This window comes from Embiotoca jacksoni, unplaced genomic scaffold (assembly GCF_022577435.1).
Source record: "Embiotoca jacksoni isolate LCO1_2020_lvr unplaced genomic scaffold, fEmbJac1.0.p SCAF_4, whole genome shotgun sequence".
Lineage (NCBI taxonomy): Eukaryota > Metazoa > Chordata > Actinopteri > Embiotocidae > Embiotoca > Embiotoca jacksoni.
The window spans coordinates 19,173,839-19,199,946 of record NW_027185392.1 but is presented as its reverse complement, the minus strand read 5'-3'; the positions used below and the strand labels follow the sequence as shown (position 1 = coordinate 19,199,946).

Sequence of the window (26,108 nt, the reverse complement as noted above, 5' to 3'; positions counted from 1 at the left end):
ACCTGTGTGCACTGTTTATGTCTGTTTTCTCATTTCGGAGTGCATTTCGAGTGTATATTTATTTAACCTATTTTATATTAAATAAGGAAAACCTCACTGAGATTAAAAATATCTTGTTCTATAGTGGCCTGGTAAAAAAATAGGCTGCAATATTGATGAATTTAAGATAACCCACGACAGATAACATAAAAAAAGTAAAACATGAAATGAATAATCAAATAAAACATTGGATCCCAGAAACAACCTAATTGGTACCATTATAAAAGGTCTATGAAATAAATAAAACTTTGCCTGGTTCCTTCACGATATTAGAAAGCCGGAATAAATAATGGGATGTATGGATTTGGCCGAGACGCATGGGGTTGGTTAATGACCAATCCTTGCCATCTTTCACAATGTGCATGATTTCACTGGGAAGGAGGTGTAAACAAGAACAAACTAAATCTAAACAAAAAAAATCCATCCAAGGAGCCATTCTGTGTTCACAAAACCCTAAAAGAAGAAGAAAGAAGTACTGTAGACCTGTCTGTGGGTTGCACCATGGCAAAAGTTTGAGTTTTCAAGTCTACTCTATTTTTGTCAGGACATCAGAAGTGGTGGAGATGAGACACTAGTTGTCATCAACTGACAGACAATTTGAGGTAAAATGATCAAGTTTCGTGTCAATGTCATGTAGCCTGAGCCCTGCATGAAGGATTCACTGAACTGCAGCCAGCATCAAAATCTGACTCAATTTAATGATCAGTCAGTCAAACACTACAAAGGGTCCTTGATGAAAAAACACCTTCATTGTAAAAGACAGAATCATTTATTCTAAGTAATTTTAGCTGGACAGGAATTTGAATCAGTTTTAGTGACCATCATAGTACTAATGTACAGGACATGTGGTACACCAGCCAAAGGGATTATTGAGAACCTCTCAACTCTCCAAAGGTTAATGTGTAAGTCGTGTTAATGAATCCATTATGTAGACTTTATAAACCCTTGTTTATAAACCCTTGTAGTAAACCTTCTTAAAATAGTGCTGCTTTAAGTTTTTCTTTCATTCAGTATCAGGTGAATGAAAAACACAAGAAACCACATTCACATTTTTTGTTGAAAACTTGTGCGCAAACCAGAAACACATGTTGCATAAATAAATAAAATATGAGAGCAAAAGCACCTTAGATAAATGAACAAGGAGGGGGGTTCTGTGAAGATGACAGGTCATTTTATGGAGGGCTTTGCTGGGATTTCCAGCCGACCATGTGAATGAAGGATGATGTTGCCGGGTTTTGACTTGTCATGCATTCAGTCGCTACCGTGCCTGGCACAGTAAGTCCTGCACAGATGTGAACCCGGGATCAGAGCCATATTAGAGACTCCTCTCCTCATTCTTCTTCTTCTGCACTTGAAGGTGGCAGGTTGGCTTACAGGTGCAGAGGTAAAGCAGTAAGAAGACAGTCAGAGACGGGGAATTTTATTGCTGCTGCGAGCTGGAGGGTGGCTGGTGTTACGTTTGTCATGAACACCGAAGTGTCTAACTGCAGGGGCCGGGTGATTTGCACAATCCAGACCAGTCTGAAAAGAAGCACATGTGTTGGGTGAATGCATAAGTTTATCCTAAGTTCATCCAGGTATCACGCCAAAGTGTGTAATACACCTGTCAGTCCACTAAAGGATACCGTGTCAGTGTCACGTTTTGCATCGCCTTGAAAAGTACATGCATGTATAACCAGTTTAAAAGAAAGTTGTCATGTGACATACAAAAATTTCAGTCAATGGAAACTGGCGCTTTTTGGAGCCAACCTCTGGCGGCACTTGGTGGTATTGCAATTTAAGGCACTTCCGCATTGGCCTCATTTTTCAGAGCCGGAAGCTACGTCCACCTTTATACACAGTCTATAGTTAGAATCCGAGTAACAAGTAGTCTGTGTAACATACATAACGCAAAGTAATTAACTTAGGTAACATTCGTCAGTGGGAGGTTTTCTGGGCATGCCCAACTGGGAGGAGACCCCGGGGAGGACCCAGAACTGGAGGGATTATATATGTCATCTGGTCCGGGAAAACCTTGGATGACCTCAGAAATGTTGCCGGGAATAAGGAAACTGTCTGGGCAAACTTGCTCCACCTGTTGGCACCGCAACCTGACCCTGAATAAGCAGAAACAAAATGGATGGATTGATCATACGCCATGTTACTTAAGTAAAATTACTTATTTTAACCCATCCATGATCTGACCCTAACCATGTATATTTAGTGCCTAACACTCAGGCAGCTAAATGAGGCAAAACATGATAAAACAGAAACTCCCATTCTGTTTTAAGGTTGACAGATATGTACAACACTGACAATTTATCAGTTGATGATTACAGTCCTCTTTATATTCTTCATTTCTCTATCATTTAGTGTTCCTCATCCACTGATCACTGCCATCTTTGACATGCATTTGGCTCCTGATCACATCTTCCTCCCAAAACGACTCCTTTTTATTTTCACCATAATTCCTTCATCTCCGATTCACCTCTTTACCTTCAAACATCTGTTGCCATTTTATCAGTGCAGTATAATTTGGATTTATTACGGCTATTTTTCTTTGTACAGCACTTTACATCAGACAATAATTTATACTCTATTCCTCTTGTAGGCTGATTTAGGCCAAAGGTTCAGGGATCCAGCTGCTTACACTGAAGGCTGTTTCATGTCTGTGCACACAGTAGCCAAAAGAAAAACACCATTAAGACATTCACCACCCACCTCTAATATGTAAGTAAAAATGACATGTTTATCAACCTCATGATCGTTCCTGCAATACAGTGAGTAGCAGTTACTACTTCATTATACCTGTTAATGCTTCATTGGTCAATGATAGGAACATTTGAAAATTATTTTTTTTACATTTAAATGAAAACATGAATTCATGTCGATAGTGAAAAAGCATCACCTTCAAACAATCATTGGACACCTGTGCGCAAAGTTCACTCATAATCAACAATGTTGAACAACATTTTTGATTTGATATAATTTTTTGTACTGTATGATAGAGGTGCTAAATCTTTGAACTGCATGCAAAAATTAAGACACAACACAGCTGACTGATCCTGTAACAAAGAACAGACAACGTGTTTGAGAGTGTTCCTCTTTAAATATTTGAGTAAAAAAGTCCAATAAGACAGGAGGGAGATAAATCTGCTTCATTTAAAACCTTGTGATTGTGTTTTCTTCTTCTTTTTTTCTTTTTCAGTGCATTTTACTAATTTTTAATCACTCTGCAGCTTAAGAGAATGGGGGTCAGTCTCTCTTCACCTTTTCATACGTGATCAAACATTAGGAATTGTTGGTATGAACCATGTCACCATAAACAATTCAAACTGACAGGGGGAAATGTTGTCCCATCAACACACAATTGGCTGACTTGACAACCTCCTTGTCTTTTTTTTCTTTAAATGTCTGTTCTTCACAGTGGCTGGGGAAGACTTCAACAAGAACAGCACTAGTCAAGTGTGCAATTACATCTTCACCTGTTGACAAAACAGCTCAGGGAAAGTAACATCCTGCCAAGTCCTGTGTTTTCAGCCGTGTTTGCCCTCCCACCTTCCTCCCCTGTGCAGGCATCTTTCATCCATCTCTAACTCCCGCACTAATGGAGCCTCGCTCGATTCATGAGTGAACTTATCAAAGTCAGACGCCTTTCCCAAAGATAAAAGGCGCTTTGGTGGTCCGCGCTGTGATGAGGAGGGGAGAAGGGAAGAAAGAGAAGAGGAGACAGCGACAGAGACAACACTGATTCCCAGAAACCCTTGCCTTAACCCTGCATCTTCTCGCAATTTGTCTTTTTGTTTTTAACTTTTTTGTACAATTTTACATCTTTTTCTTTGTCATGGGTTATTGCAAATCTGATATGACTTGAGTGAGGTCTTCCCCTGTCAGCATTGAGGTGGTCATTTACCTATAGCCAGAGGCAGCACTCAGGTGGGTCACTGCTCTGCATGGTTCAAATGTCACCTAAGGGGAGGGGAGGTCACAAGCGATGGGCTGGACCAGGTCAGGGTGGTGAGATACAACAGTGCTCCGAGCTCAAGGCAGGACTTTGGTGTGAACGACTGACAGGCCTCTTTGTTGCAGAGCTGATGGGGCAGATAGAGACTTCCTGGGAAATGGATGTTTAGAAGTATAAGAGTGGTCACCTAGTGCGAATTAGGCACACACACACACGTTTACAAATTACACAGGTTGGAAGTAGTTGACCCTGATGAAACACTAATGTCTGCAGTGATTCAGAAGGAAGTGGGTCAACCCAGCACCGAGGCTTCATGCAGAAAACTGTTAACAACAATAAGGGCTATATATATATATATATATATATATATATATATATAAGGCATAATAATGTGGATGTCTCTTTAAGATTAGGATTTCAGTTTTTATATCTGAGAACAAGAAGCATTTATAGTCTGATTATGACAAAACCAACAAACAGAATAAACACTAATAAGTACAGATGACCACCATCAAGTGGCAGGTACTCATGGGGAAAAAAGCAAAATCTGATAATTAAGCATTAAAGTCTTCAAAATGATGATGAACTGAAAGACTGTTGGTCGGCTGCAGTTTATTTCTTTTCAAATGTACTTGGATTAATGAAACCACTTCTGTCAAGACTATATAGACTCTTTAAGGACAGGGTGTTACTAAATTGTTGTAACAAGACATGTGAGGTATCATCAGATGGAAGTCATCCAACTTTGGGATACTAAGAGGAGTGATGAGTGAAAAATTTGGTACCAATGATTCTTGCTGTGACTTGCTGAAAAGACTCTGTATCTATGTTGAAAAACCCTAGATTAACATCTTTCACAAATCTATTAGAAATGAATGACAAATGAAATGCATCAAATTCATTCATACTTTTTCAGGGATTTTCAATTGTTTGTTAAGATTTTGAGAGGGGGATTGGTATTAGATATCTTTATGGCATTCCCAAACTGAATGTCTCCCACTTATTTACTGCAAAGCTATGAAAATGCTTGTTATATTTTATCATAATTTATTTGGATTAAGTATCTACATTTTGAAAATTGCATAGGGGCAATCAAAAATTATCTCCTGCTGGCAGGAATAGAGCACAGCACAGTAATGTGCATGGAGCAGGGGGGTAGCAATAGAAAATTAGTGGGTGGGTTTTCTTTGAGATTAGCAGGGATGTGCACCATGAATCTGTCCCCAAGGGTCAGACTGTCAACACAGAGTTCTGCTGTGTTGTTCTGAGACATCTGAAGGAAAACATTTGGTGCAAACCACCATAGCTGTGGTGCTATGGCACTTGGGTTCACCAACATGACAACACTCCCGCTCTCAGCACACTGAAGAGGTGAGTTTCTCTCCCACAACAAGACAATTGCAGCTCCCCACCACCAACTCATTAGATCTGGCTCACAGTGATTTCTTTCTGTTGCCCAAACATTTGACACAAACTTTGATGTGCGCCCGCTGCTCACGTTGCAGGTCCATGGTGAAACCCCAAACATGCACGTACCCCTGCTCGCAAAAACACGTATCAAACAACTTGGAATACTTACTCATGAGGGTTATAGCTTCCGCTTGCTCCGTGCACATTACTGTGCCACACTCTATTCGCAGTCTCTGAACTTTTTGATCATCCCGTTCCATATAAGTTTATTAAGTTGCACTGGAAGCTATTCATATCATGGCATAAATACTTTTAAAATCACTTTTCTGAAGAAGGCTCAGTGTTCCCAAAATATTGACTAATAGAAAAAAGTTTGTCGTGTATTGTATATCCATCCAGCTTTTTATGTGCTACTCAGGGTCTCGATTATTGCTCACATAGGGCTTAGATTATACTATTCTAAATGCAGTTATATGGAAATGTGTTGTGTGATTATGAACAGCAACCCAGACAGAGCTCAGTGGAGTGACTGTGGTGCAGCTCCAGGACAAAAAATGTCTGAATACCAGACAGTGGCGCTGAAAACAAACATGGTGCCAACATGATTTTTCTCAACTTAGCATTTCAAGTAGCTGTTTGATGAAGTTTTATAAATCCTTATGAAAACAGCTTGAGAAAACACTGGAGTGTTCATTAGTGCAGGTACAGCATGTTCCCAGGGTCAGGATGGAGCTGTCCAAATTGGCCGGGATAGGTTTGGCCTGCTGAGTCGGAGTCCTGGGAACGGCCCAGTCCACAGTTTCAGAGTGGGTGGCCTCAGCCAGATCTGCACATGGTTTCATATGCCATGCATCTCCCTTACACATGAGCATACACCAACAGGCAACACACACACAAAACATACTAAAACTGCAGTGTGTTCTGCTCATTGAGAGCTTCTATCAATTAATATGAAAATATTTTCCCTGTGGAAACCATCTTACCGCACATATTCTCCTCAGACTGAAACCCAACTGGCAAACTCTTTGAACAATCAACCACAAGACGTCACAGTGCCGTTTGAATGGTTTTAGGGCTGAGATTGAGAGCAGGATAAGGTTTGGTAGAGTGATAGAGGGGTAAAAAAAGAAACAGGGAAGAAGGGGGTTCTCAGCAGAGAAAAAGGATTTTCCATAAATCCAGCACAAAGGCTCTCATTCATTGTAGTTAAAGAGTCTATTTTTATTTAAGGGAAAATAATCATATCTTTAAAAAATAGTTTGATTGGTTGGTGTTGAAACAAACACGCCCCAATGGTCATGGAAAATTAAATATTTCAAAACAACACATATTAATAGAGCATTAAAAGCCTACTTGTATATAAAATGTGTCACTTGTATTAATGGACCTAATTACACAGTCTCCTCAGTTCTGGAAAGTGTCTTTCAGCTAATCGTTTTGGTTTTTGTACAGAGTCTGCTGACTTTCATCAGCATTGTTTTCAGCTGTATCTCTTTTAGTGAAAAAGCTCTAGAAAGACACTGCACTCTACTTGTCTAGCACCAAAAGAGACAGTTATTTTCAAGCAGGAGTAAGTGGAGAGCCAAACACAGCTCTAAAGTGAGTAAATATTGGACTCATCTGGTGCCAAAAACTCCAAAGAAATGCCAGTGTCACTCTTGTGTATAAAAGCAACTGTTTCCTAACAGGTTATGCACTGGTAAATCTGTCTGTGATGTGTTTACAGCTTGTTTCTGTCCCCCCTAAGTGTTGAAAAATATCAGTTATTTCAGATTCATAATATAGGTCGGTTAAACTCAAACTCAGAATAAAATAGTATTTGTAGTTACTAAAAAGCATGAAACATGATGCACGGCTGTGAAAGGACAAGGACTTTCTGAAAGTTTGATAAGCTACACGTCCACTTTACTCCTGTAGTGGCACTTGGAAGTAAAATGTGAGGAGTTGAATTGACCAGTATGCACAACACAAACACACATTTGCACAAAGAAGTGGAAGTGCTGCTGGGTCTTTGTTGTGGTCACATACAGGTTATCTTTAGATACTTCAGGTGCATTGGTGTAATTCCAGTTTGTGAAGGGCTTGTTGCATATGTGGAGTAAAATCTGTCACCTGTCTGGGTTTGTGAAAAATGTCAATGCATTTATTTTACATGGGGATATGTATTTAACATGACTAACATGGTGCAACCCACACAAGTCTTCATCATCATCTTCATCATTGTTTTAAGGAAAACTTGTATTTTACATTTTGGATGTTCACCATAGTCCACATATGCAACGATCCCTTCACAAGATGAAATAACAAGCACACCTTTGTTTGTTTTAACCATCAGAATCAAATGCCTAACCATAACCTTTACCTAACGTAAACCTAATTATACCCTTAACACTAAGACCAAGTCTTAACCCTCAAACAGCCCTTTGAAGGTGTGTCAGAACCTCAAACTGGTCCTCACAAGGGTAGCTAGACAACCAAACAAACACACACTGGCTTGAATTGGGGAAGAAGAGAATTAGAGGTAACCACAAAGACATTTATGAGCAGCCCGATGGCAGCCATCACCCAAACAGGACTGCAGCCACAGAACCGCAGGGGCAGAGAAAGCTTCTGTCTCTTGACTCCACAGATTAGTGACTTAATATAACCACACAAAGACTGCCTTTCTCTCTGATGCTCCCAGCGAGTACAGAAGAGTAACCACAGTGGTTACATAATACACGTTCTTTACTATCAGTCTCAGTGAAGTGGCACCACAGCATAGTTATTTCAACTAAAAATAGTTTCATCCCAGGAAAATAAGGGTCAGCACTGACAAGAAATGAATCGAAAAACAGTCATCAACTTGTAGGCCTGACATCTTGGCCAGGCCATGGCCAACAAAGACATAATTTACTGTTGTTTCATAAACCAATTTGAACGTCTCCATCATTCACAGTAACCATACTGACAGGACAAAACGTCAAGCCAAGCCAGGAATATAAACCTCTCGACTTTTCACAGTGTGTTTCCTTTCTCATGCTTTTGTTCCTCTTGTCCTGTAATTTGATGACATGATTCAACACATGAGGTCATCACTGTTTGATTAGCATTAAATGCTGGGCTGTGGCAGCCAGATGAAGCGAAAGACAAAGTGCTGGAACAGGAAAGTGTAATCTAAGTACTCCCATGGGGGGACTGGGTTTCTATTAATAAGTTATCTAATGGAGAAGGAGACCACCTACATGCTGTTGGGAGGATATAATAACTCATCCAACATTTAGGAGAAAGTGAATGTGATACGCCATCCAAAATATGTCTGGGAAATGTCAAACAATGTTCCGGAAAATAGCACCCTTATGTATTTGAAACTTAAAAGGAATACTTGCTTGTGAAAGTAAACAAGTTTAAAGCTGCTCTTTTCAATATTTTTTATATTAAAAGTGTATCTAATGTGACAGGCCATAGCGTGTAAAGCTGTTGGTCCTCTGGGATACTGTGTCAGTATCACATATTGCATGACAAGTACACACATTTATGACCAAGGTCCATTAAGGGAATCATGAGAAAAAACACAAAGACGTATTGAATCCAAGCAAGGTTGGAGGTGAGTTGTGGTTGTATGGAACTAAAACAAACATATGGTGTTCAAACATATGGGCGCACGCACATTTCAGTTGATACTTTTTCTAAGGTTGTGTAACCACGACTCCTATGGTGGAAAGTTTACACGCAGTAATCAATAATGTGTGTCTCCATAGCTTTAATTTATTAAAATCAACAATTAAATCCTGCCATTTTTCAAGGGTTGTTCTAGATTGCTCCTCTCAAGTTTGGTCGTCCTGTTTCAGTCACAACATGTTCCTGTAAATGTTTCACAATAAAAGCATTGTTAAGAAATGAGGTGTTTCTGTTTACTGAGATATTAGTGGACTTTTAATTTGAGTTAGATACAGGAAGTGCTGTATTTCTATGAACAAGTAATACAATAACTTTAACAAGGAAAACGGTAGTGGATCAAAAGGAGGCTTCGGGTTGACATCATGCATCAATCAGCACCTTCAATGTCAATATGACAACTGTGACCGTTCTGTTTGGTTTTATTGGATCTCTTGCACGTCACACACTTAAGCAATGATTGGCTCCTCAAGCACTTAAAAAATTTAAATTAATTTAAAGAGAAGTGTGAATATGTTATTTCCTCGCTTGGAAAAAAAAAATATTGGAGTGTTGTACTTGTAGGCTCCAGCAGCACCACACCTATGTATGTAAATTTACTTGCGTAAAATGACTTATTCTAACTTAACCCATGATTTTTTTCCAAAACTTGAAAATTCTAATTCTGAGGCACCTACTTTTCACATCAAGGAAAAGTAAATGAGGACTCTGACACTTTATCTTCGAGTGAACTAATAGATCTATTACACTCTTTGGCATGATACTGGATTGAGACAAAACAGAGATAAAGAAAAGTGAATATTGGACTTATATTCAGTCATATTGCCCAAGGACCTCATGTTCCCCATTAAAATCGCCAGTACCGATGGCTTATATCTCCTCCTCTTCGCCTTCAGTTTAGCTCCAGCTCTGCAACCCCGACGTCTTCTCTGAAGTTCGCCCGGGATTTCAGGCCTCGCTCCGGGCAGCAGCAGCAGACTGCAGAAGTTCTCTGATGACTCTGCAGTGGTCGGGTGTATAAGAAAGACGACGGCTCCACAACCGCTGAGAGTTCTGGGAGAGGAGGTGGACATGGTGGAGGAGTACAAGTACCTGGGTGTCTGCTGGGGGAGCAGCATTGGAGCTGGCGACACCAACAGACTTAACAAACTGGTTAAGAAGGCCGGCTCCATCATTGGCTGTGAACTGGACAGTCTGGAAAAGGTGGTGGAGAGGAGGACGCTGAGGAAACTATTATCCATATTGGATAATCCGGACCACCCTCTCCACCTGCTGCAGGGACAGAGGAGCACTTTCTCCAAAAGACTCTTCCAGCTCTGCTGTCACAAGGACAGATACAGGAGATCATTCCTGTCCACTGCTATCAGACTGTACAATAACTCACCTCTGGTCCAATCCATCACACAACAATAACACCGTTGGTTGTCTGTTTTCTTGTTTGTTTACATCCTTGCACTATTATTTAGTTAGTTTTAATTTAATTTAACTATTCTATTTTATTTTATTCTATTTTATTGAATATACTGTGCATTTTTATATTTAATATTTTTTACTGTTGTTTTATTGCTTTCCTGTATCTATAATGCTGTTGTAGCAAAAAAAAAGTGCCCTTGTGGGATTAATAAAGTATCTATCTATCTATCTATCTATCTATCTATCTATCTATCTATCTATCTATCTATCTATCTATCTATCTATCTGTCTATATTCATCAGGGGAACAGAAACTTGAGTGAAAATTAATGTTGTCAATGTTGTTCCTTGTCCACTAGACATGGAAATATTCCTTCCATGTTTGCTATGTAAATATTTTTTTAACAACTTGTTTCTCTGCCCCTGACTGATTAAAAACAAATTACAGGTTTAATTGGATTTAGACTGAACAGAATAAAATGTTAAACTGAAAAAATGTCAAGGTGAAAACAGTGCACAGAAACAAAGAAAGTGGTGGAATTTTTAAAAGTGACAAAAAGCTAAAAAAAAAATATTGCTAAAGATGCACTCACATATTTTGCATTTTGCATTCTCTGTTTTGATGGAAAGGACACAGTCATTATTGGCTCTATTGGAGTCGACACATAAACACTGAAGGAGAGATACTGTGAGACCATTCAGTAATTCAGTAGCACCGTCTGTAACCATAACAGTCGCATCATCTCCATAACAGAGAGGAGTGCGGAGTGTCATGCTGGATATAGTTTGACTTCTGTTCGCTCTCTTACTCTCTTGCTGTTGATGTTCTGTGTGCTCTGCCCTTGAGCTAGATCAGCAGCTGTGTGTTTCTGAAAGATGAACATGCGAGGTTCAGTTTCCGCTGCCTGTGAGATCACTTTACTGTCTGGACACATACACACCCATGAGTAGCGAAAGAAAAAAGATAACATGTTCTCACTTAATGTGGCTCTCTGATGTGACATGAAATGTCACAGTAGCTGTGGGGGACAGGGTGAGACTCACAGGGGGCAAATCTCATGCAACATGCAGGTAAGATAAATGTCACAGTGTATATTTTTGGAACCAAAGGATATTTAAATTGTATGCGCATTTAAAATGACACCAGTACCAGACAACCCAATAAACACTGGCCTTTATAAACCGACTGGCACAAGAGGAATGACAGATTCCTTTAAAACGTTTGTTTTACCGTTTGTTCTTGTTATCAGATGCTGCAGCACAGGACGACGATCTGACTCAATCTGATTGGGAGCCCGACAATACTACGTCCCGTCCACCGATAGCCGTAACCTGACTGCACTAAATGTCCATCAATCAAACAGACACGCCCCCAAAAACATGACTTTTTGAGGCAATTTTTTTTTATTAATGACGGGATTATTTTTAGATGGACCGCCAGAAAACTAACAACAAGGAACGACTTCAGTAAAAGACACCATTATAACTTGGTTGACTTCTTATTTCAATAAACAATTTGAATGGGAGTCTGTGGAGCCTCATGCTTTTTGGAGCTAACCCCTAGCGGCCCTTAGGGGTATTTTCAGTTTGAGGCACTTCCACACTGGCTTCATATTTTAGACCTGGAAATTGCATCCACTTTTATATACAGTTTATGATATTGACCTAAACCATGATCTTTTTCTGGACCTAACCAAGTAGTTTTGGTGCTAAATCTCAAGGCACCTTACTTTTAACTGCAAAATGAGGCAAAATGCATCTTCTAGTTGAATAACAGGTGTATTACACGCTTGGATAGCAGGCTGACGCTTCACAAGCTAAATTGTACATCTAATTACTGATCAAATGATGCTGATGTGTAAACCCTGTTTTTAAGCCTGAAATGCGAAGGGAACTACAGCATTGTACAAACCCAACCCGGCCCATAACACCAGTACCGACAGCAACATGTGCAGTGAAGGAGTGTAATATAACAGCAATCCAGATGTGATCAGCCCAGTTGACACTGATTTTCACTTGTCGCTGCAGAAGAAATGCAAAGAAAAATGTATGTTGCTCCAGATCTGGGCCAGTCCTGTTGTCTTGCTCCGGGTGTCTGTGTTTTGGTCCACGGTATGAAGTCGCCGTGCCGGTGTCTGACAGCGGGGCTGATATATGGAGCTCCATTATCATCGTTCATAACCTCAACACACTATAATTACAACCACAGGCTTGCAACGAGCACGGCTGCTTTGAACCTTTATGGCAACACCGTGGGTTTTTAGCCTGCGTGTGTAGAGGTGCAGGGTGAAGAGCATAAGCAGTTGAGTCAAGATTGACACTCCTGCCCCACCTCCTGCTGACTGGCTGACTTGACCTCAGACCCTCCACCTCCATTGCTGGAGAGATTAAAAAGCAGAGAATTACCACAGCAATGGCTCAAACTGTTCAACGATTCAAATCCCCCAAAAGATGGGAACATACGAGTTTGGAGGGCCAACATTCACATGCACGTACCAACTATTCACGTCAATATGGAAGTTGGAGCATCTTTACGGCGATAGGGATCATCGCTCAGAGTCATATTTACATTACTGAGTGGCAAATGTCAGCCTCCTCCGGTATTACATTCCACACAGACGCACACAGCTGGGATGCTGTTTTGCAAGTTGCCTTGGAGACGGCGGGGAATGAGAGAGAGAGGGATGCCGATGAAGAGGGAGAGAAAATATTGAAAGGGAGCGCAAACTTCTCTTTCATCAGGTCACACACACACACTGACATCCATTCAACATGTTCGCCTGGTGAAATCCCCGACATCACTCCAGATCTGAAACTCTTGATCCTTCGCCTCCGCTTTTGTCTGTCATATCATCTTCCTGCCACATCAACAGACAGTCTCTCTTTACTTGGCGTTAAGTAAATAAGGGAGACATAGTGATGAGTATGACTATAACTCAAATACATTAAACCCAATAACCTTGACACTGTGAGAGGGTCCAAGATTTGTGGCCTTCTCCATTGCTGGAATCTACTATGAAGTATGTTTTAGTTTGTAATACACTTTGTAAAGACATTTATTGTATTGTCTTTGTCCCCAGGAGTCTCTGTTTGATGGTGATTTGTTTCACTGCTGCTCTGAAGGAGATCTGTTGAGCCTTAACATCCTGCAGAACTGTTTCCTGCTTTATCTTACGTTGCTTTACTTGATGCTTAGCTTCTCAAATAAACATCACAGAACCGTGATTGATGGCTTCAATTCAGGAAGACACTTTTATAACAGCATTAAATGTTCACACATAAATGACCTTACTCGTCCATCTTTTCAATATGCATTTAAATGTGGGACACCAAAGACACATTTTTATTGGAGTTTATTTTATGAAAACGGTTTTTCTTATTACAATAATTTTGTCTTGGTGAAAAAAAAATATTTAGAGAGTTTTAAAAGATACACATGCTGCACTCTCTATATACTGTAGGAGGGTTGGAGAAGGTGGAAGATACTTTCCAAAAAAGCTTAATATATTTTGTATAAATTACAAAACAACAGTAGTACGTAGAAATATAATTTCACATCACTGTAGCTGATCATTCCCAAACCTGAATTTGCAATACAGACCTGCAGAGAGTGTTTAGACCGAATGTGTAAGAGGTAACGTTCTCAGCCATTTTATTAATTTAATTGAATGAGGGGTAAAAACATGCATGACCCAGTCTTGACATCAATGAAGAGGAACATTGTTCGCACCCCACCACCCTTTCAGTGACCTCTGCACCCTTACCCCAGGACACAATATTCAATGTTCCATCACAGCTTTGAGACTTTTATGGAGTCTGACTGCTGATGTGTCAGGGAAACGACTGGAATATGTTGTTTTTGTTGCATTATTCTATCATCATCCATTAGCACTATGGAATCACTTTCTGAACGATGAAATAAACTGCACTAAATGGTTGGAGAACTGTGTCTGTCAAGCTCAGGGATGCCATCTACTGTCTCTGAATGCACACAAAAATAACTTTCTTTACGACAGCAATACAACTGTATTTAACTCATACTGTACTTAACCAATGATATTAAGATAAAAAAAAAAATGTCTTAAAGTTCATCTCAAAGCACATATACCTCACAGGTATGTCTGCAATTTATGTCTGCGTCTACTTCATAGTGAGACACAAACACACATAGTTTGTATTAAATTAAAAGGATATACCCAACACAGTGCTGTTGATGACCTTTGTTGTCCGTATTGAGGTGCCAAAGAGATTTTTACTTTTCTCTCAAGAGCACAATATGTTAATTCTTATTTGGTTAATCTCGCACCAGAGTAATATCTGTGGTATACTTCCTCTAGACTTACATATTGTTAGAAAAATGTACTTGTTTATTAGTGGACCCAACAAGACAGTATTATATAGGCTATTTTTGATTTGTTACTAATGATGCATTACAACAGACAGTAGCATTTGATTGTTATAGAACATATTTTGTTACATATAATTTGTATGTTTATTGTTAGGGCAGGACAATTTACTTACTTGTTAGTCACCAGATTTTGGTGACATCATGTATCTTCCAACATAACTCCACAACTTTACTTCTCCACCAAAGTAATTGAAAACGGAAATGTTTTCGTACAAGTAAACTAATGTAGATACACACATATACATATACGTACATTGCAAATTGAAATCGTACATGTACAACAGTAAATATGAAAAAGTACATTTTGACCACTGATGCACTTTTACAAAAAATGTAATCTTCTTATTTTGAATTTTTTTTGTGTCAATTTCCGTTTCCACCCGCACATGCGCAGACCGCCACACGACCCGCTGACACCGGTAGTGACGCAGAAATGGCGTCCCCGGCAGCCCGGCTGACTACACGCTGGCTAACAGCATCAGTTTCTTCTGCACGTCGTAGCAGCTGTTTTCTTCTTGTCCCCGCCAGACATGGAGGAGGTTGTCAACCGACGAGCCCACCGACACACCGGGGAGGGATCGCGGTTAGCCGGAGCTCCTGGACACGCGGGGTGACATTGAGAGGACTGACCGGTGAGATCAGTCAGCTCCACATTTTGCAGACTCTTACATCAGCTGGTTTGTGAAGCGTCGACAGCGTTGTTTAAATGTCCGTCTGTCCACTGTCAGAGTTGAACTTATCCTGACTCTTAGAGATCCTGCTCCATGTCCAGGTCCGCACGTCGGCGCTTCAAATCTCAACACGAACCACGTCTCAAAGATGCTCATGCTGATTCAGATCTGGGGCATCCGCCGAGCTCAATGTCATGACCGTGAAACCAGTTGGAGGTGATTGCTGGACGAAGACGGTACACGATGGTCTTCTGTGTGCAATAAAGGGATGCGAGAGTACTCAAGGCAGGCTGCAGCCTTCAAATCCACGATTGGTTGGTATCGAAGGGACCAAAGTGAGTCGTGAAAACGTTCTTCTCATCGTGACACCGCCAGCAGCCCCGAGGCAGCTCACATCAAATCCAGATCCCACATCTGCAGCTTCAGCAGAAGTTGAGCTCCATCAGACCAGGCCACGTTTCTCCAGTCTTCAATTGTCCAGGTTTGCTGAGCTCACCTTCGTCTCCGATGTCCGCCCTCGGCCGACAGGAGTGGGACCCCGGGTGGTTTCCTGCTGTCGTCTGCCCGAAGGATCAACTTCTGCAGTCTCAGTTGCTTTTGTGTTCGGCAAACTTGTAAAAAGTTCTCCTCTGACCTCCATCGTCAGCACTCGAGGAAACATTACAGACTGTTTTGGTGAAAGTCCCCAGAGATCCGCAGCTCCAGAAACAATCATCACACTTGCCAGATTGATTGTCTGTTGATCCACTATGAAAGATAGAGTAGCATTTGCGGTTTGGTAAATGAGTTGAGTTCTTTTAGTTTGCTGTAAATGCACCTCGGTGAAGCCATGCTGGATATTCAGTGTGATACATCTCCTCTGTGCAAAACTCTTCTTTTTCGGTACTAATAGCAGTTAATATCTGCAGGGTTGTCAAAGAGAAGTACACTTATGATCTTGAGGTTTCTGTAACTTGTTGACACACTTCATAATTTACTGTATGTCCTGATACACGGATGTCCCCCTCTTGATTAATTGTCTTCTTTTTTTTATATCCTCTTTCTCTCCAGGGGTGAGATGTCCTCATGGCATCGCCTGCCACTCTTTCCACTCCAGCAGCAGACTGACAAACAAGCAGGACTTCTATGAAGTCTTGGGCGTCTCTCGCACTGCCTCGCAGAAGGACATCAAGAAGTCTTACTACCAGGTCTCTGACACACTTTGTTCTATTGACACACAATTGTATCGCTCATGATAACATCTCTATCTTTTCTAAAATGGTATGATATAATGATTGTGTTAGTTTTTACTGGATATTTGAACACAACTTGTTACCTTTATGCTGACGTATAAAACTGTAATTTGGTTGCAGTTGTATGTTCTTGAAGTTGTATCGTCAAGAATATTGCAGAACTTTCCTGAAATATCTTGATATTATTTTAGGCCTTTTTCGCAGTATGAAAAGTGACAATAAGTGTGTCAAATGTTTGGTATTAAAACACGAGAGGTTAAAATATCTACAGGTTTGAGGTCAAATACCGTGAATATAGGAACACTTGATTTTATTTATGACACTTTTGGAGTTGCATTTGAATCTAATGTTTTCTCTTTTTGCATTCTCATCTTTTTGTCTGTCTCCAGTTGGCAAAGAAGTACCATCCCGACACCAACCCAGACGACCCAGAGGCCAAAGAGAAGTTTGCCAAGCTGGCTGAAGCCTACGAGGTACCAAGTGAATGCAGTTATGTCGCGCTGCAGGAGAATGATGCCTCAGATGATGTTGTTCGGACCTGTATGTGTAATGAACTATTTTCTCTGCTGCTTTTTTTTGTTTTGTTTTTGTTTTTGTGTGGAGGTGCTGAGTGACGAGGTGAAGAGGAACCAATATGACGCGTATGGAGCAGCAGGCTTAGACCCGAACCGAGCAGGAGCTGGCCAGCAGGAGTACTACCGGGCCGGGGGGAGCAACATCGACCCTGAGGAGCTCTTCAGGAAGATCTTTGGAGAGTTTTCAGGAGGCATGGGCTTCGGAGACATCCACAGCATGTTTAACCAGAAGCCAGAGGTGTGCAGCCAATCCCAACACTGTAGCATCAACGTGTTTTGAATTGTAACCATACACCATTATTTGAAACTTATTTAGAAGTTTTTATTGTTATTGTTTTTAAAGAACTAGTTGAAAATACAGCAGATCACTGAGATATGAATACTAATTTCAGTGGTCTGTACTGAATAAGTTTCCCGTCTTTCCACAGTTTGTGATGGAACTTAAGTTTTCCGAGGCAGCAAAGGGAGTGAATAAGGAGCTGAGTGTGAACATTGACGACAACTGCCCAAGGTGTGATGGAAAGGGCAACGAGCCGGGCACCAGGGTGTCTCAGTGTCGGTACTGCAACGGCACGGGCGTGGTGAGTTTCAGACACCTGGCAGCAGCATAATTAGCATCATAATTTAACTTGTGGAGCATCTTCAGGCTCCTTTTATACCTTCAGAAGTTCTCTCAGGACTGAGTCTGTGCATCGTTGTCTGTGTCGCCCCCTGCAGGAGTCGGTCAACACGGGTCCTTTCATGATGCGGACCACGTGTAGGCGTTGTGGTGGCAAAGGATCAATCATAAACACACACTGCGCTCTGTGCCGAGGCTCCGGCCAGACCAAGAAGAGGCAGACGGTCTCTGTGCCTGTACCTGCTGGTGGGTCTTCGTCCTCACAAGTGGAAGAGACAAATTCACAGTCTGTGTTAATGCAGGAATGAACTCCAGTGTGTGTAGCTGCTGCTGCTGAATGAATGATCCTGAGGAATTGCCAGCATATTTTATTTTGTGCCAGATTGTCGATGTGTGTAAATGTGCTTTGACTGCTGTTGGCTCTGATTTTGAACATGTGCATGACAATTACTTATGTTCTGTGCTTTTTTTTTCCCTCCCAGGTGTGGAAGATGGTCAGACAGTGCGCATGGCAGTCGGGACAAGAGAAATCCTCATTACATTCAGGGTAAGTTTTGTTTTCAAAGCAATTAAAGAGTTATTTAATTCTAGCCATGTACTGGTATGATGTTGAAGTTGGATGTTGACTGGTTTGATGTGTTGTGTTTGACATGTGCAGGTCCAGAGGAGCCCGGTGTTCAGACGTAGTGGAGCAGACATCCACTCTGACGTGCTCATCTCCATCGCTCAGGCCATCCTGGGAGGCTCTGCCACAGCACAGGGCCTCCATGAAACCATCAATATAGTGGTGAGTCAGTGGCACGGCTGGACCTCCTTGGCAGTCATCTTAGAAATGATCCCACATGCTCTCCATTAGAATACCAAAACACACATATATATATATCAATTTCTTTTGATTTTTGTTTTAATTGTAATATTGATTGGGTTCCATCTAAAATGCGTAGGGTGCGATCCTCCACCCAGCGCACAGCAGCAATACGTGCAATGCAAGTGTCTCTGTTCGATTCAGACAGCTTCAGGTGTGAGTTTCCCATCCAGCATCCATGTTGTTTACATTGCAAATGTCCTGTCTTGAGCACCCATGGGTGTGTTGGTCTTAACATGGGGTGTGTTCAGGCACATTGTTGATGCATCTTGAGGCAACTGAAAGTGACTGACCAACAAAAACTGTGTCTGAAGTGAATGCTGCAGTACTTTACTGCTGTTTTTATGGAACGTTATGTAGATTGTAAATGCACCCGCGTGCTTGTTACGCACACAGGGACATACAGCTGAGCACAAACAGGCAACAGATTAGATATAATAAGATTGCAGTGGAAGGTTATTGATATGAACATCAATCTGCTCAGTCAACGCACAAGTTGAACTGTTTCCTCTGCAGAGGATTTCTTTTCTTTTAATACTTGGAAGATGTGTCATTAGAACAAGGTGCACATGGACCTGGCTCCTAAAGGGAATGGAAGATGACTCTCTGATCGGTTTATTTTATATTACGCCCATAACACACCTATATTGGAGATAAAGTTTGATCTGAATTTCAGGAGCGGGACCACTCCTCAACCACTCCCCCCACTTCCGGCCACACTCCTATAAATATCCACCCACTCTAAACCTCGGCCTGTTCGCGTTTTCCGCATTCGGAACCAGACGCCACGCAGGAAAAAAACAACAAAACGATCTTACCTTGGACCGAACATGGATCTGCTGTTCCTCAGCCCGTCCATTTTGCCGCTGTGTAAAGACGAGTTCCTGATATCATGTAGTATTCGGGGTGTATCTATCAGATACTTCTAAGTGCACAAATGCATTTCCGGTAATCTCTGTCTCAAAATGTCTCCTGTGTGTTGTCAGATTCCACCGAGCTGCCCGACCGATCAGGTGATCCGGCTGCAGGGGAAAGGCATCCGCAGGATGAACAGCTACAGCTACGGCGATCATTACGTCCACATCAAGATAAGAGTGCCCAAGTAAGACTCGCACACGCACGTCTTCTGAGGCCGCATCCACGTGGAAAATAACAACCTCCGCTATGTTAAGGCCTCCACGCTACTGCGGCGGAAACCTATGAAAGCGCTGCTGACCCTGTTTGAGTCGGGCAGAAATAGAAACCTTCTGACTCATGTTAGCTCCCTGATCGGTTCTCAACCGTCGTGACGCATCCTTTTCTGATTCATCACTCCTCTGACACATTGTGGTTAAATAAGCTTCGATAACAAAGTACGAATAGTTGCTGACCTTGTTGTCTGTTGTCCATTTTAAATCTCTCCTGCCTACATGTGCCGGAGGCAGGCTAATATTTAAGCAGTTTGTCACAACACTTGTGGCGTTTTAAAATGAAACTGTGCTGCACTACTGAAGCCTCCATTCTTATAACTGTGATTGTTTTGGCAGCTCTTGTTCGTTTGTAATGGCAGTGACATGTTGCTCAAACTCAGTTCTTTTTCTTTTTAAATTTTGCAATCATTTTTATAATTGCTAGAATTTGTTGTTCACTGAAGCACAGTTCAGACCCACAAGTCTCAGTATCATTTTTATTGTAGAACATGAATTTTTCATGTACATTTTTGGAAATAAATTACAAACAATGTGTATGAAATTACCTTGAAAAGATTGTTTTAATTTCCAATCATGATACAGCCTCAAAAAGACCAGCATTTTACTTTATTGGCAGTGCAGGGCACAGACAGGAAAAAATACTGATCTCATTTATTCAGTTTTATGAATTAGTAATAATGACATGACTCGGTTTATGTGTCGCTGACTGTGGTCTGTTTTTCTTGCAGGAAGTTGACTCGACGGCAGCGCTCTCTGCTGCTGAGTTATGCAGAGGACGAGACGGATGTCCCGGGGACCGTCAACGGTGTCAGTCCTTCTTCAGGTCAGGACGAACGTTCAACTCAAAACATCACTCCACACTAATGTACAGCAGACACACAAGTTGTAGTCACAGATGGTCAGTCTCTCCGCACTCACTTGACGAGGTGCATGTTTTTGCCCAGGAGGGGGCAGCAGCGCTTCAGGCTCTGGTACGAAGGCGAGCAGCTCAGAGGAGGGACAGGACAAGCAGCAGCAGCAGCAGCAGAAGAAGGAGGAGGAGGAGGGAGGCTTCTTTTCCAAACTAAAGAACATGTTTAGCTGACACTCAAACTGCAGGTCAGACTTTTACACATCTCACTCCTCATAGACAGATATTTATTGGAACTTAAGTTTATTTTGATGAACATAAATGTATAATCTGCCGGGTGGCTTCTAACCTACATTTGCAGGCAAAAAACCAGGACTGGAAAAGAAGAGATGAAATCCACTGACTGGACCGCCGTGCTGTCGCACATTGGTGACGCTGCGGTTGGCAAACAGGCCGTGCAGACGACGGGTCAACCTTCACACACCGACCCATCACCACGGGCGGTGCACGGCCGTGAGACTCGAGATCTGCTTGAAAGGAAACGAGATGGCAACTGCTGCGTAGTGTCGGCTTCCAGCTCTCCTCCCTGCTTACTGTGTTTTTTAAACTGAAGCCGTAATCCACAGACATGAACTCTTTATCTCTTTATATGAGCCTTTAAAATGGCAGATAGACATTTAACCGGGCTGAGAGAGTAAAGCAGAATGGATGAGAACAATTTGAATGGACTGTAGGGTTCTAATAATAGTGTGACCGTTTTATTGTTTTATTCGCGACACTTTTTTTGTGGGTCCTGCATTTTTTTTATTATTTCCTTAAAAAAAAAAAAAAAAACTGGCTCATAAATGTAAATCATTGCGGAAGTTTCTGAAAAGAACTTTGTTATTTGGTAATAATCACATTGATAAGTATTGAAACATTTTCAATTATTTGACATTTAAAGTAAGTCAGTCCACTGTGGGCCAGCATGTAAAACTGGGAGATGTTTGACAACATTCAATTCACCCAATGTAAAGAGTAAAATTGTTCATAAAATAAAACAATATTTATTTGGGTTAAAAAAAATTGTTTTCTGTCTTTCTGAAAATGTACTATTTATAAACTGTAAAATTGGCTAACTTTTTTTAATAATTTGCTGATGTTTTCTGATAATTTGGATTATTAATGGGTTATTTATATGTCTTATTTCTGAACATCGTCGCTATATTGGTTATAATTGGCATCAAATTATATATTTCTTACTTGGGAATAATTAGGACATTACAAGTCCTTTAGAACAAAAGCATTTTTTTTTTATTTGTTAAATTCTCTTTATTGTGATTGCCTCTTAAAAAGATAAGAATACACTAAAGAATCATTTTTTTGAAGCCAGGTTTTAACATTACAGTTGTAATACTAAAAAAACAGCAATAGATGGCGATGTTGAATCAGTAAAGTATTTGCCTGTTTAATCACACCAACACTGGGCAAGCTGGACCTCCGAGTGCTTGATGTGTGGAGCTTCTCACTTCATCCTCCTGCGTCTGAACAAGCTTTTATGCAGGTCGTCGGGAACACTGACTTCAGATCGGGGTTTTCCAACTCTGCTTCACAGACAGGACTTGCGGTTCCTCTCAGGAGAAAGTAAATATATAATATGAAGACAGAGAGCGTTACAGAACAGGCTGCGGCTGTCTTCAACATCTGTCCGTAATATATCTTCCACACCATAACACATTATAAATGCTAACAAAGCTCGCTGTAGATCACCGCAATTGTCAATGTAATGTTGCACAAACAACTTTCCTCTAATGAGCATTTATCTGGACAGATTATTTCAGCAGCATTATTAAGGCTTTCTTCTGTTGGGTGGAGGGACTCTAAAGCAAGTTGTCAATTCCCATAATTCCCCATAATCTGATTTCTAGAGGGTACAATTGTATATATATATATTTTTTAAATAAATGCCTTTAGAGTTTGTCACAAAATTTCTGCCGTATATTCAATCATTTAAATGAGTTGTGACATTTTGATACAAAAGCAATCGAGTCAAAGATGAGATAATGTCAATATTTAAATTTGTATGTATAAACTGTATATCAAATATTTTACAAGATACTGGAGAAATAAGATGTTTGTAGGCAATCACTTACTTTTTTCACATTTATCTATTTCCTTCATATAAACAGATGATGTTTAAAAGAAAACGTTTCTTCCTTTTACAAACATGTAAATATCAAACTAGAATATGATATGGACACGACTCCCTGGTGTGTAAGCAGTAAGACATTACGGAGTACACAAAAATCCCTAAATTTGTATTTACAAGCTGGTATTCAGTGTTACTCGGCAGATAAGATCATACTTGACTTTGTCCTCCACTGATCCAGAGACGCTTCTCTTTTCTAATCGGCATCTTATTGTCCAAAGTTTCACACCAGATAAACTTTACAGGTAAACATCAAGTAGATGGCGGTCAGAGTGTCAAAAGCCTAAAGTAGGAAGTGGAGGGCAGGAGCCACGTGGTAGCTAAAAAAAGATAAACCTTGATAAATATAGCTTTTTTTAAAAAACAAATTTGAGTCATGATGACATCACATCAGGAAGTGGATTGAAAGTTCAGGAAAGGCTGCCTGAGTTTCCTCCTTTCCTTTCACAGAGCTTTAGGTTTCATAACTTACCACCCAGTAGTTATGATGTCATGATAAGTGTAACTCACTTATAATGTGTTCACTAATTACAGTAGGGTGTGCCACAATGAATGGGTTCTTGCATATTTCATCTTCCTCATCATTACATGTTGTAGCTCTACTCTGTCCATTATCCCTTTGTGCTCTGTGGTGATCATGTTTCTAGACAAACAATGCAGCTCGGGCTCTCTTATATGCAGAAATGACCGTTAAATAAGCTCATCAAAACAAAAAGATCATGAGAAAACTCTTCACTCTAAATGTTGGTGAGACCTATACATTGGGCAGATATCACATCCTGCTACTGTTCCCTGAAACCCTGAAAAATTGAAGCCATAATTGAATTCAAATTTAACGTGTCATTGATGGATTTGAATGGTTGTGTGTCTGGCAAACAGATGTGCAGTTATTTAAAGTTCTTAATTTTACAATTTGAATAAGTTCACGATGCACACCAAATGACTGACACTTGCCTCTGCAGGTTAGCATGCTAAACTCCCTGTGCTCCCGCTGTTAAGTTCGCCTCAGCCCGTTAAGCTCCGTAATGCAAAAAGAAGCAGTGCAGCGTGTCATCTTGTCATAACACAGGTTAGCAGTGGGTCACAGTCGTGATTCACCAAATCTAAATCGTTTTGGTAATTTATAATTCAACTCAAGCATGCATCTTATGTTCACGCACACTTCCAGTTAGTTATTCATATTTTTGGTTGAGGCTGCATTTTGAAAGAAATACTCTACCACCTTTTTTTAGTTTGTTTGTTTGGACTTCTTTTGAATTAATACAGATTCAACTTCCTGTATCTGCTTCAACTTAAAAGCTCTCTATATGGTTTCAAAGTACAGAAACCTTCTAAAAGGCTTTTATTCTGAAACATTTGTAAGAATTTGTTGTGACTGTAAGATTTGTATGTTTCCCATTTTTACCTATATTTTTTTTACGATGTAGCTGTTATTTAACGGAATACATGTTCATCTGAGGGAATAAATAACATTTGATCTTTTTGGGCTTTCAAAACTGACATGTCGAGCTCAAAGGAAGTTCCTGAAAGGCTGACAGTTAGTAGGTACAAGCCTTTCACCCTACAGCTTGGTATTCACAGCTATATATTATGTTAAATGTTGAATGTGAACAACAGACAACAAAGACCTTTACAACACGATTAAGTGACAGGTTGTTGTTTTTTTTTTCTCAGACAGACTTCACTAAAGTCAATTAAAGGGAATTCAATGTTGTACAGAACGTCCAACCTAAAGACATTATTTGACCTTGTGTGGCCATAAATGCCTAAAGCTATACAGACCCGCAGCTATACAAACACATAAAAGCTCCCATCTGCCAATCATGTGTGATTGACATGTGGTTGCTGGGAGTAACTGGGAAAAGTAAGAAGGCATCATGGGGAGTCCTAATTGACTTTTCCTTTTAGCATTACACTACAAACAGCCTCACATCTTCTCACGGGGAGATAGAAAAAGGTCAAAAGCAGAGTGTGGCAGGTAATTGGAGTTGTGGGGTCCCCTTGTGCAACTATTGCAGGCTGATGGATAATTATATTTAGAGCAGAAGAATGCTGTCTGTGTGAGCAAAAAGACGGTGATTGAGTGCAACATTATAGCTGCCTCTTTGTGACAGGAAGCCCTGCCTGCATTAGAGAGCACACATGTATGGGAGTTTATCACCCAGCTGGTGACCGTGTGAGAGATTTAGGACCCTCCATGCCTGGAAGCAACCCATCCTAAGCCTGGTTTACCAGGATTATTCTGCTCTGTCCACTGGGAACTGGCTTTTGTTTTACGTGGAGAGCACTAAGCCTGGGATTTGTCTGCTTTGTTCCCAGTGGGTTCACTGGGTCTGATGGAGGACACTTGAATGTTATAGATGGGGCCAAGGTTCCTCGTCCCTGGAAGCGAGCAGGGCAGAGGGTGAGACCTGGATGGTGAATAATCCATTTAACAAGACAACAAAGACCTTTACAACACGATTAAGTGACAGGTTGTTTTGTTTTCTCAGACGGACTTCACCGAAGTCAATTAAAGGGAATTCAATGTTGTACAGAACGATCCATTTAACAAGAGAAAAACTAAAACAGGAATTTCTATCTGGATGTGGATTTACAAATCACGATGACTTTATCTCTTATAGCGGCTCTGCTGATAGCTCGTACATTAGAAATGCAGTTGGTGTCATTATGCTTTTAGCAAAACGCTTTTGTAACTTTTTAAAACTGAAGCAAAAACAAAGTGTTTGGCCAGGTGTGCAGAGGTTAGCGGGATCTAAACATGTTTCTTAAGCTTTCTATTTTTTTTATTCTTAACACGAGAGCTTTCAGGATCATTACATTTTAGTTGATGATTGTTATACAAATAATTGCAATTAAAGATGTATTTTTTATTTTTATTTTATTTTTTATTGCCACCTTTTAGCCGCAAATCTGAACAATAACCTCCTTTAAGTTCAGTGTTTCCCCTAAATGCCTTTAACATGTGTGAGGTGATAAAAGTTCATTCTGGTTAAACGGACGGTTAAGAATGAAGAACTGGGAGAATGAATGACAGCCAGCAAACACC

At 40.6% G+C, this 26,108-nt stretch overlaps 1 protein-coding gene across 2 annotated transcripts; it reads left to right on the top strand.

The window, feature by feature from the left end:
- The first annotated feature begins 15,276 nt into the window (after positions 1 to 15,276).
- LOC138209443 (dnaJ homolog subfamily A member 3, mitochondrial-like) lies at positions 15,277 to 21,927 on the top strand. 2 transcript variants are annotated; one of them, XM_069168032.1, is made up of 12 exons: positions 15,277 to 15,501; positions 16,591 to 16,727; positions 17,162 to 17,245; positions 17,376 to 17,585; positions 17,776 to 17,928; positions 18,065 to 18,212; positions 18,449 to 18,513; positions 18,625 to 18,753; positions 19,818 to 19,933; positions 20,750 to 20,844; positions 20,966 to 21,119; positions 21,233 to 21,927. In XM_069168032.1, exons 1-11 carry the CDS (start codon positions 15,303 to 15,305, stop codon positions 21,103 to 21,105), a joined length of 1,476 nt encoding a protein of 491 aa, XP_069024133.1. In that variant the 5' UTR covers positions 15,277 to 15,302; the 3' UTR covers positions 21,106 to 21,119; positions 21,233 to 21,927. The 2 variants fall into 2 exon arrangements, with proteins under 2 accessions (XP_069024133.1, XP_069024134.1); XM_069168033.1 differs by lacking the exon at positions 21,233 to 21,927 and having other exon boundaries at positions 20,966 to 21,120.
- The last annotated feature ends 4,181 nt before the right edge of the window (positions 21,928 to 26,108 follow it).

Excerpts from the sequence above, each read along its gene's own strand:
- LOC138209443 (XM_069168032.1), top strand. The coding sequence starts at position 15,303 with ATGGCGTCCCCGGCAGCCCGGCTGACTACACGCTGGCTAACAGCATCA. Across the intron at positions 17,246-17,375 it reads AGCTGGCTGAAGCCTACGAG|GTGCTGAGTGACGAGGTGAA; the intron begins GTACCAAGTGAA and ends TTTTGTGTGGAG. Across the intron at positions 18,213-18,448 it reads CTCTGTGCCTGTACCTGCTG|GTGTGGAAGATGGTCAGACA; the intron begins GTGGGTCTTCGT and ends TTTCCCTCCCAG.